The sequence below is a fragment of the Ruditapes philippinarum genome, unplaced genomic scaffold (genome assembly GCF_026571515.1).
Source record: "Ruditapes philippinarum isolate M1 unplaced genomic scaffold, ASM2657151v2 ctg625_1_1_1_1, whole genome shotgun sequence".
Lineage (NCBI taxonomy): Eukaryota > Metazoa > Mollusca > Bivalvia > Venerida > Veneridae > Ruditapes > Ruditapes philippinarum.
The window spans coordinates 194,965-207,861 of NW_026853337.1; the positions used below are offsets into that span (position 1 = coordinate 194,965).

General features: G+C 31.6%; 1 protein-coding gene across 1 annotated transcript; it reads left to right on the top strand.

Moving 5' to 3' along the window:
• The first annotated feature begins 378 nt into the window (after positions 1-378).
• Positions 379-11,839, top strand: LOC132736524 (uncharacterized). Its single transcript, XM_060723666.1, has 2 exons — positions 379-1,688; positions 9,478-11,839. Exons 1-2 carry the CDS (start codon positions 674-676, stop codon positions 11,232-11,234), a joined length of 2,772 nt encoding a protein of 923 aa, XP_060579649.1. The 5' UTR covers positions 379-673; the 3' UTR covers positions 11,235-11,839.
• The last annotated feature ends 1,058 nt before the right edge of the window (positions 11,840-12,897 follow it).

The following is a 12,897-nucleotide window of genomic DNA, read 5'->3' on the forward strand; positions in this document are numbered from 1 at the left end:
TCCTAAACTAAAAGCTCTAAACTTAAAACCTTCCCTTTAAATTTCCAAATAAATACATTCTGACTTAAATGATTTATTAAGATGAAAGAAATCATTATAACAATGACCTAAGTTTTCTATGAGAACTTCGGTGACCAATTTTTTATAGATCAAAATAAAGGTTTTCTCAACATGACAAGATACTACTAATGGTTTCACAGGTGCAAGGTTAAGCTAACCGGTCATGCTTAGCATATGATTGATAACTTTTAACCATTTGTTATCTATTCCTGTACGTATTTAACGAATGTATACAATTAAATTTTCAAAATCCGCCTACGGCTAAATTTCGATACAAATTTGTATATAAGTATAAGATCATCATTATTTCCCAGTCATAAAGCGTCATTGCAAACGTGAGCGTTCACCAGACGAGTCACTTTGCATAAAAATTTGGGTTTCTAAAACATTCTTGACCCTGCGGTTTTGATAAGGTGCACGTTTCGATATATAAACTCTAAACCGGCGCATATGCACAAATAACAACTGACACTGCTCGCGAGCTATAACATTAAATCAACAATACAAGTGCTAAAATATCATAACCGAAAAAGAACTTAAAACTAGTTAAACCGAACTTGAGTGTTAGAAGTTTATTAGATTTATATAGCTCTTTGATATAAATTGAAAAGAAATGGAGTATATTGCTCTTATTGTAAGTATCTTTGTAACCGCTGTTTTGATTGGCAACGTTGAATCACAGACTTGTCGGGCAGACTGTACACCTCCGGATTGCTCCTGTTCTAGGATGAGTTACCCTATGGATAGACAAGATATTCCGCAGATTGTCTACTTCGGCTTCGACGATGCCGTCAACGTTGTCATGTCCTCTTTGTACAATCGCTTGTTCACAAAGAAAAGAAAGAATCCTAACGGTTGTACTATGAAAATGACGCTTTTCGTATCACATCAATACACGGACTATAAGAGAGTTAAAAATTTCTACAAGAATGGAATGGAAATAGCTGTTCATAGTGTCACACATACAGCAATTGACAATGATGAAATATTAAGAAAAGAAGCAAAAGCGCAAAAGGAAAACTTAATGAAATTGGCTGGCGTGCGCGCAGAAGACATTGTTGGTTGGCGTTCACCGTTTCTTAAAACTGCAGGTGACAATCAGCCTTCAATACTTAAAGAACTTGGATACGAATATGATATATCTTTAACATATTCAAGGACGAGTAGAGATATCCCTAAACCTTGGCCATTCACAATGGACAGAGCCTGGCCGTACAAATGTGGCATCAGACCATGTCCAACCGGTAGAAGTGCTCGGGTAAAGAACTTTTGGGCAGTTCCCGTCGTTAGTTTAATGGACCATAAAAACCAATATCCATGTTCTTTTGTTGACGGATGCGCAGTAAGGGCATCAAATGAGCAAGAAGCATTTGACTTTTTATGGAAAAACTTTATGTCTTATTACAACACAACTCGCACACCATTTGGTTTGAACATGCATGCAGCTTGGTTCTACACGCGCTATAATCTCAAGGCAATGATGAGATTTCTAGATGAACTTCAGAAATTAGACGATGTTTACGTAGTGACAGTCAAACAGATGCTTGATTGGATGAAAAATCCTACCCCGGTCTCAAATATCCGCAACTTCGAACCTTGGGGCTGTCCAGAATCCAAAAAATCTTCGGGTAAGTAATATCTTTTATCATGCTGTTTCATAAACTTTAATAATAAAAAGATTTATCTTAAAACGTTTTTCAGATTTATATGTTAAGAGTTACATTGTCTGTTATAAGACATAGATTATAGATGAGATAAAAAAATAATGTAAAATTTTGAGGGCGAATCCAATTAAAAGTTATAAAATGGATTCGAACAACTTGCTGCAAGCAAAACACGATAGAAACATTAGTTTTTCTACACTTTTCCTTTTCATGTCCTTTCCGAGAATATTCATGAATAGGACTCGTATAGAAGTCACAATAAAATATTTCTCAATTTCATCTATTTTATTTAAGACATTTCGAACAGCATATTTACATTGTACATTATTACTGTTCCTCCTCGCATGTAAATGGTATATTTTATAAAGGCCATGTCTTTAATGTTTCATCGGTTTTCAAAATTGATTGGCGACTTTATTTTTATACGTCATTTATTTTGATTCAATTAAAACAAAGAAGTAAAAAAGCCATAGTCCATAATACTGAAATATTCAAATAATAGACAAACAATGAATTATAAAATATAGATGAGTCTCGTGATATATTTTGTATATATCATTTGTGACAACATTGCCATCTTTGTAAATGAGCAAACGTGTTAAGTACGGATCGACTTAAAACTATGATGAATAAAGATATGCCCCTTATGAAAAATATTGAAATAAAACTGGTATAAATTCGTTTATTAGCGTTTGTTCCTTTTTGTTTTCATAAAAGAATAAGTATATTTAGAATTTTTAGAATAAAAAACTAAATTCAGAAACAATTGATTGCATCATAACAATATTACTTTTTCCTTAGTGTATTTTAAGATTTTAAATAAGTGTGAAAATAATTTGAAAAAGTAATACTTTGGCTTAAACATTAAATCTTTCAAATACATATAAGGGCATAATATGTCCAATGCGAAAATAATGATAATTTAACAGTAAGAAAAGCTTAGAAAATATAACTTTTATAAATGTAAAGGTGATAGTTTTTGTCATTAATTCTTACGTAAAACATTAAACAATTTATTAAATGTCAAGCGTACATAAAAACAACCACACTATCGTGCAATTAGTTGTCGACAATGACATTGTGCGTGTTTGATATTTCTTAGAAAGAATTGTTAAAGCATATCATTGACAAGATGAGAAAGTCAATGGGGAAATTTGAATATAAGATCATCAAACGAAATGGCCAATAAAATGAATATATTCTACAGGTTTCATGTAAATAATATTGTAAAGAATTGTTATGTGAACGAATTCTACGAAATATTTAAAACAGAAAGAAAAGACTTCACATTCGTTTCAAGTGACACATACGCAGAGTGGTATCGCAAATTCATTAAATAACAAAAGTGCGTGTATTTAGTTCTTTTTATGTAAAATGCAATTATAACAAAGCTTATCAAGGCCAATTTTGGATGTTTTAATATAAGTTAACCTTCAAGAGATGCATGTAACATTAAAACATGCACCACAAAATAACCACATTCTTAAACTTTATCAGAATTTGAATTAATGCCATATACAGTGACAGAATGCTAAAATCCCACAACTTTTCGAGCTTAATTTTCCAAAACTTTTTACAAAGGCTGATTTGTATATATTCTATTTACGCACGACTGCAACAAAAAAACCACCATAAATCAGCGAATACAATATTTTCTCAAGTTAACACATGTTTAGCAATAATGTCTTTGTTTACAGTCAAATTTATGTGCACTAATCATCTGTCAACCACAATCAAGAAAAAAATACAAACACAACATCATCCAATATAATTGATTGTTAGCAAGGACAAAATGCATGTCGTAAATTTGAAATTAGGCAGGAAAAAATTAGTTTAAAAAACTGCACTGAATGGCCATTTTTATAGGGACGCATATTAAGTAAATCATGAAAAATATTCAAACTAAAGACTTGCATATATGTCAATTTCAAGCATGTGCACAATAGATATCTGTTGCTGCGGTCAAAATATAGACGAAAATTATTCCGATTTCCGCGACCTTTGCAACCATATTGTGACAAGTCGCCACAAGTCTTGTTTAACAAACCAGTACAGTATTAATTAACTCTACACATCGCATTTAATTAAACCACAGCTGAATTGACATTTTGCTATTGTCAGCTAATGTTACATTTTGTTGACTGAAAGTGATGATTTATGATTTTCTTATGAAGTTTATATAAAGATATATTATTCTTGAATCAAATAAATTCATTTTTGTTTATAATTATATGCCAAATATAGACGGCATAAATTATATTACATGTTTATATAGGAAATAAGAATAAATTTACTACATAACTTTAGACTTTTTGAGTCATTTTTAAGCAAAATCTGGTAACAACGGAAATGATCGAAATGTATTTTGAATATAATTTGAGCGAAAGTATAGCTTCTCTGACGAAAAAAATAATTAAGCAAATTTTTTTATGTCTGTGAAATATTGTGGCAGACAAGGAACACTTTTGTGCGTCGTGTTGCCGCTAGCGACAGGACGACAAAGCGCCAAACGGTGCGTTGTCGGACTTTCGTCTTGTCGCTAACGATGCACGCCAAACGGCGCGTACGTTGTCGTGCGGCGTGTTGTCGCGATGTCACATTATCTCTCAGCTCAAACCGAAGAATTGGCTATTGTTCCAAGCAACAGGGCGACAACGCGCCGCACGACAACGCGCCGTTTGGCGTGCTTCGCTAGAGACAGGACGACAAGACAACAGTGCGACAACGTGCCGTTTGGCGCGTTTCGCTAGCGACAAGACGACAAGACGAAAAGGCGATAGCGATATAGGTTGTGTTGTCGCTATCGACAACGCAACGCACAAAATGTACCAAATCAGCCACAATAGTGAAAACAGTAGTAATAAATAAAGAACAAAATCAGAACAGTTTTTGAAAAATGTTTAATGATACATTTCAGATTTTAACGCATATTTTGTACGTGTAGAGAAAGTATACATGTAATAAGATTAAACATAATGTAACGGATCTGGACTGATAAAGGCAGACAAAAATAGATTGACTTATTTTCGTATTTGTTGACATGATATTTGAATATTAAACATATTGTCACCGTATTTGTATAAATATCTCCATTATTTTTGACGGGCGCCAATACGTTTACGTATTTAACGACTATATGTTACCATATTTTATCAGATGCTTTATGCATAAATTATATAACGTAAATAAAAGTAACTAAATAATTGCCTCTACTCACTTCACAGACGAGCATACAGTTAACATTTAAGATTTGATAATTTAATTTCTGACGTTTTATTTATCATAATAAAACAGGAATTTATGTTAATTTGCTAAATTTCAAATAAAAAAAAGGATTAAATTCAACATAAATACGGCAGTCTGTATGTATTCCTAGTATGAATATATCGGGAAAAAAAATATGAATTCTCATAACGAATTGTACAAACAAGAAATCTAAAAAAGCAAGACCTTGAAAATATAAAAATCGTGTTAATTAATGGAAATTCAGTCTTCGTATAATACAATTATAAAAATAAACAACATTTATACTATCTTAATAAAAATATGTAGTAACCATAGGCAACCGAATCGAATTTTAACACCTGATTTGCAATATAACCGAGACGCTAAATTCTTATCAACTTCCAAATTCTGTATGCTGACTAGAAGCTTTATATTATCTGATATACATTCGATACACTTTAATATCTTTATAAATAGAGTCCGCAAAGACTTAACAAAATAAATTACAAGAATAATTTTACAAACAGAACAGAACAGAACAGAACATAATTTTATTTAGGATTTGTACATAGTACATCATCACTGCAATATAAATACACACATTGTAAATATGTCACGTTTCTATTTTATATATTAACAAACAATAAAGGATTTAATATATAATATTGAATTCCATGTAAAGTTGGAGAATGAACAATTCTGGATTAAAATTAAGAGGTTATTATCATCACTTGTAATATAATTTCCTAAGCAGAGTATAAACATATTTGATACAACAAATCAATTGAAATTTGAGTATAAATTTGTAACAAATATAGAATTTAAGTGTTAGTACTAACAAAAGTGTTCCTGATTTTAATCGATTCTCTCAGATATTTAGCTAGATTCATTAGTATAATTTTATTATTAGAAGAAATCAGCTCAATAAATTTACACATAGATGGTCTTTTGTAATAATATTGTTTCACATATTTTTTCCTTATGTCTACATAGCATGGGCATATCAAAACAAAATGGTATTCATCTTCCAAATCCATAGTATTACAAAATAAACAATATCTTTCACTCCTTGGGATTCTATTTTGCCCATATCTACCCGTTTGTACCCTTAGTGTATGTGCAGACATTCTAATTCTTGTGATGTAAAATCTAAGATTCTTAGGCAATATGTTAAGGTAGTTTTCGTATGAAAATAAGTCTTTACAATTTTTATACAGTTCTAAAACAGAATTATTTTCTAAAGATGAATGCCATGTTTGTATATAATTATCAATAATTCTTTGTTTAAATAATTTTGGAAATGATTTACTATCTACAATATTATTTTCAAAAAAGTATTCGGATAAACCATACATATTTAGCATTTCTTTGACATTTGACACCCAGTTCTTTTTACCTTTGTAACAATCAGATAAACTTAATTCATATATTTTCCGTAAAATTATGTTGTCAGTATTTATCAATTTGCACCAAAATTTAATTATTCTTACATATCTATTTATATACAATGGATAGCGACCGAGTTCGCCGTATATACTGACGTTGCTTGTATTGGCTCTAACATTTAAAATTCTTTTGCAAAATTTCAAGTGAATACGCTCAATATCTTTTGATTTGCTATAACCCCATACTTCTGATGCATATGATATGATTAAGCCTACAAAAGAATCAAATAATTGACATAATAATTTGGGTTTTAAATCCATGTCTTTACAATTTATCAATAATGTGTTCATTGCTTTTAAAGCTTTACCGGTTAAATGTTCATTGTTAAGAGAAAAATTGCCTGTATAGCTGAACACTGTACCTAGGTAGTTAAAGTGATCTACTACTTCTATTGGCTGAACGTTATACGTCCATTTTTCGTTGATAAAAATACGCCCTCTTTTTCTAAAAACAACAATTTTAGTTTTCATGGTATTGACCTCTAATCCCCATTTAAAACAATATGAATACAAATTGTAAATCTTCAGGAGTTTTACCTACAATGGCCATATCGTCAGCAAAAAGCAATAAAATCAAAACAATATCATCAATCAATAATCCTGAGTTTAAGTTATCTTGTAAGTATAATTCAAGGTCTTCTACGAATAGGGAGAACATTAATGGCGAAGTTACCTCCCCTTGACGTAGGCCAACAGCATACTGGAAAAAATCTGAATATGTGTTACAACATCTTACACATGATTTTACTTTGTCATACATATTTTAATGATTCGTAATATTTTTCCTTGTACACCACATTTATACAGTTTCATCCATAATGAATTTCTACAAATACTATCAAAACAAGATTTCAAATCAATAAACCCTACATATAAACGTTTATTATCATTTAAATAATGTTGTATTAAAGAATGTAGAATAAAAATTCCATCAACAGTTGATCTCCCCTTTCTAAAGCCAAATTGGCAATCAGAAATAACAGAATATTTATCACAAAATATTCAACTCTATTAGTAATATAGAAGTAAAAAGCTTGGACATACAGCTGACTAAAGTTATTCCCCTATAATTGTTAACTAATTTCGGATCGCCTTTTTTATATACGGGCACAATTATACCCTCCGTCCATTTGTCTGGATAAAACCCAGAGTCTAAAATGGCATTAAAAATATCACACAAATGATAACAAATAATATCAATAGACTCAATAAAATATTCGTTTAAAAGACAGTCTGAGCCTACAGCTTTATTTGACTTAAGTGTTTTTACAGCTTTTTTAATTTCTTCACATGTGATAGGTAAATTCAATTCTTCATAGGTACAATCATCACAATTAAAATCGTGCTCATTACAAAAGTCATTACATTCATTATTGTTGGAACTGAATTTATCATTAGATAAATTTTCAAAAAACAATTTAAACTCTTCAATAGTAATGTCTTTAGAAACATTAGCCTTTTTCTTTTTAAATTGTCCCCAAAACTGTTTGGGTTTACAAAATCTTAAACGTTCAATTTCAGAATATTTTTTAGACATAAAAGTTTTCTTTTTCTTTCGGATTAAATTTTTATATTCTTTCTTACATTGACACAAATATTCCCTACTTGCTGGGGTTTTACATATATAAAACGACTTTAAGGCATCTACATATATATTCTTTGAATTTCTGCATTCGGCGTCAAACCAATCAGCATCCTTTAAAGACTGACTATCTGAAAATTTAACATGCATTTTATTTGTATATGTTCTTGAAAAAAGAGGGTCTGCAACTTCCCTTATTAAACAGGTAAAACTATTTATAGTGCTGTTTACGGCCTGTCGATCACTGGTATTTATCTCTGTAGTCAGTTGATTTAGATTAGGTAATATGCCGATCAAACCTGCCCTAAAGGTATCCCTTAGGTTCGAATCCCATACAAAATAAAGAGAATTTAACAAAATCTAAATCTTTAAAATAATTTTGCAGAAATATGGTGTCCTTTTTTTTCAATTTGTATTTTTCCATTATGACGTCATGGTCCTGCGTACAAAGGAGTCTTTTAAATACGTAGATTGTCACGTGAAATTAAACACGAGCTATTTATGTTTAAATATCTTTTCACAGTTATAGAATGTTTAAAACTTAAAGATTGACAGCTTTAGTAATATAAGACAAATGATGTAATTTGTCATTGACTATAATTAAAATGCAAAATAAATGCAAGTTAAAATATCGCGATAAATTGTGTTAAATGAATTCTAAACATGTTTATTTCCGTGATATAGAAATGCTTAATCATTTATAGTTCTGACTCTGATATATCTACACTGTATAGACTTTGACATATAGTAATTTAAATGAGAACATAATGATTTATTTTTATATGTTTTGACTTATTCTGCGAATGTTAACTACCAAGCATTTGACCTCCGGAAAAAAACACGTACAACTTATCACTAATGATACATTATTAAAACGTACTTGGAAAGTTATGATGAAGTTTCAAAAAGGAATAAAAAGAATTTTGCAAAATTGTATTAAATTTTCATTTCTGTCACAATGTTGAGTATTTTGATAAAGTTATACATGTACTTATATATAGATAGATATAGGCAATGGTCGTTCATATATTACTAAATAATTATTTGAAAAGTTTTTAGAGATTCTTTTTTATTTTCATACCATTGTAAAAAGAAAGTTACATTTTCGAGGGCATAGAAGTAGGCATTTTTGTGGTTATTTTTATTCTTCATTTCATTTTCCTATAAAAATATTTGAAAAACAAATAAAGCAGAAAAAAATCAAATGCATGATAAAACAAGTCTTCGACGTTATCATCCATAAAAGTTTAGCTTGAATAAGCCATCAGTGCATGCATTAATAAATAGACGGTAATTATAAACTTTCAAAATGAACATTTCTAATGATATTTTACTCTAAAAAATCATTGTACCTATTCCAACGGTATACGTTTAACTTTTTGCTCATTTTGCTCATTTACGAAAATACGGCTCTTAGGTTTTTAACAAAAATGATCTAATTGTGCATAATTTATAAATAAGGTAACAGGAAATCAAAAACATACTTCTGTTATTTTTACAGAAAACAGACGACAACATGTAACAAAGACCACTGTGAAGACCACTGTGGAAAGTGCATTAAACAGCGGGATTAAAACTAGTGGCAACATTAAAGGGATAAATAGGGTTCAGTCTGCCCCAGTAACACCTGCAAATGTTCCTCGTCGCCAGCCAGCTATACCTCTTTCTTGGCGAAATGAGATCATGAGACGTTGGAGAAACAACATAACCGCCCGATGGAATCAATGGAGATTCACAACGACAACAAAATCGACAACAACAACAACGGCAACAACAACAACTCCCCGACCAACTACCACACAATCGACAACGACCACTGCTCCAACAACAACAACAAGAACAACAACAACTCCTCAGACAACTACAACTCTAAAAACAACAACCACAACAACAACAACTCCAAAACCACCACCTCCAACAACTACAACTACAACAACAACAACCACTAAACAAACAACAACTACAACAACATCTCAAGCAACTACAACAAAACCATCAACTACAACAAAGCCGTCAACAACAACGACTACTACAACCACCACAACTACACCAAAACCGCCTCAACAAACGAAAACCCCAAGTCAGCAACCGCATGCAAGGATTCAACAATCAATTATCAGACCTCATAGCTTCATGTCCAGCAAATCCTCGACACATAGTCACCATAATCATGATGACCACTCACATCATCATCATGTCGACACAAGCGCACCTGCGGTCCGACCTTTTCTCCCTAACTTGTCAAAAGAATTAAACTCACCAGTACTAAATAACCAAGCTTGGTGGTCGTTCTGGGGTAAACAAACACCAGCAAATGATATCACATCTAGCTGTGAACAAAATGTCAACTGTCATCTTCCTGGATGCTATTGCCAGGGTACTTCCATTCCAAATAACCTTAATGCTGCCGATACGCCTCAATTGGTACATCTAACCATAGACGGAAGCATGAATGCAGCTGCGTATAGACGTTACAGACAAATGGTAATCAAGAAGAAAAATCCAAACGGTTGTAATATAAAAGGGACATTCTTTGCTTCCGAAAGAGGAAGTATGCCTCAGATAGCTAAACAATTAACGACGCTTGGTGCTGAAATTGCAATGCAGGGCTTGCATGAACACCATTACGAGACTGTCGAGCATATGGAGGAAGAAATGTTGGCGCAAATGATCACTTTACGAAAAGATGGAATCAATTCAACAGGATGGAAAACACCAGAACTAAAGTCATTAGGGAACGAGCAATACCGACTTCTTCAAAAATACGGCTTTAAATATGATGCAACACTTTCTGAAAATTTACCAAAACCATCCGAACATAAACCTTGGCCTTATACGCTTGATTATGGGTACTCTGGAAATTGTGTGATTCCTGAATGTCCAACAAAGAGTTTTCCGGGATTATGGGAAATTCCTTCCGTTGCGTTGATGGACTATAAGAAAATGTTTGAATGCAGCTATGTAGACGGATGTATGTTTAATCCCCCAACTGGTAAAGACACAACCGATTTCCTCTGGGACAACTTTATGACAAACTATAAAACTAACAGAGCACCATTTGGCATTCATCTTCGTCAAGTTTGGTTTTCACATCCCGCTTATATAAATAATATAAAAGGAATACAGGATTTCATTTCAAAAATTCTTACATTAAAAGATGTTTTTATTGTGTCAGCAAGTGACATTATCACTTGGATGGAAAACCCTATCCCTGTTTCCGAAATGACAAATGGGCTGCCATGGAACTGCAAAACTTGAACACATCATTCTGTCAATGTAACCTAAGTTTGATTAACCATATTGTTAGTAATTTATTTTGTGATACATAACGGGTTTAACAATCCCAGGATCTCGTAATTTATTTTGCAAATGATGATAAGAATAAAGATCCTGTGAAGTTTCAATACATGTGTTTACCTGCAATGAACATCGGCTATTTCTGTAAGATTACGTTTTATCAGTATTTCATAAAATGTTATAATCTAGTTGACTAGCACAGCGTGTGGAAAATACCGAAAACCCACAAAATTAAAACAGAATTTAGAGAATTTCATGAAAATTGCCGATTTCCATTACGGGTATATATTCATATACAAATATTTTCCGCGTGATTTGGAAATGCTGATACGGATGTTGCGATACTGATTTATTTATTATCTGTCAAATGTTCAATGTTCTTGATTATAAAATAAAATAAATCGTTTACATATACAGTACACAAACTGACAGTGTGCTTTCATGTTGCCATTATATCACCGTCTTGTATAAAAATCATCATTCATTTACATCATTCTCAATTGCTTGATTGTTTAAATGTTTATAAATAGATATATTACGTCATTAAAATATCCTGTCATGATTTCTTTTGTGTGAAGATTCATCTATTTTACGATGACATTCATTTACAAGCATGAACTAACATCATTTAATTTAGTAATGACTGTGTGCTAGGTTAGATGGTGTAATATTCTCAACAGATTAGAAATGGTCTGTGGCAAATTACTGTTGAATTTGAAGTAAAACCAGATCTTAGAGCAAGCCTGACAAAGATTTACAGTATCAGCCCTGTCTTCTATATCTAAAGTGACATATCTAAAGATACATTATGCCCATCCAAATGTAAATGGTCTGTGAACAGGTAAAAATAATCAAATAACTTGACATTTTGCCGCAAATGTGTCCATTTCTATATTCTACTACAATAATAAATAATTATCCGCGTGAACAACGAAAAATTCTGTAAATATTGTTCTGAATGTATTAGCAACTTTCATTTCTTTCAAATTTTTCATTATCAATTATTGGTCAATCACAATTATGATTATCAAATTTTGAAATATATTACAAATTCAAGACACATGACAGCGAAAATATCTACGCATTCTGTCACTTTAATTCTATCATATCATTCGGCTAATTTGAAACATTTGAGGCTAGGTCTGCTATTTCAAATTGCTATGTCAGTTTCTTATTCTCTTGATAAATATGAAATTGTTAAAGCATAAACTTTAAGTGAAATAGTTATATAAGTAACAGATAGTCATAGTTTTATATAAGAGGAAAACCGCTGTAACAAGGGGGGATGTTATGTATGGTGTTTTGTTAATCATTAAACAGAGATTAAGGCTATAAACGTGTAACCAATTTCTGCATTTTGTTTGTTTGTTTTTTGTTCTCGTATTTTTGTGTTAATGTTTTGTTTTTTCCCCCGTTTTGTTGTTTTCTGGCCAACCCCCTTTTATCAAATGACGCCGGCAAAAAGTTACTAAATAAAACGCACATTAATGTTTATGAATTTCAATTCCGCTTAAATCTTTTAAAGAATATAAAACGGAAACATTGCATTTTGTTATAGGGAGATTCTCTGGGGGTTATAAAAACAAAATTATAATTGAAAATTATAGGAATGAACTATAAATAA

Excerpts from the sequence above, each read along its gene's own strand:
- LOC132736524 (XM_060723666.1), top strand. The coding sequence starts at position 674 with ATGGAGTATATTGCTCTTATTGTAAGTATCTTTGTAACCGCTGTTTTG. Across the intron at positions 1,689-9,477 it reads AGAATCCAAAAAATCTTCGG|AAAACAGACGACAACATGTA; the intron begins GTAAGTAATATC and ends TTATTTTTACAG.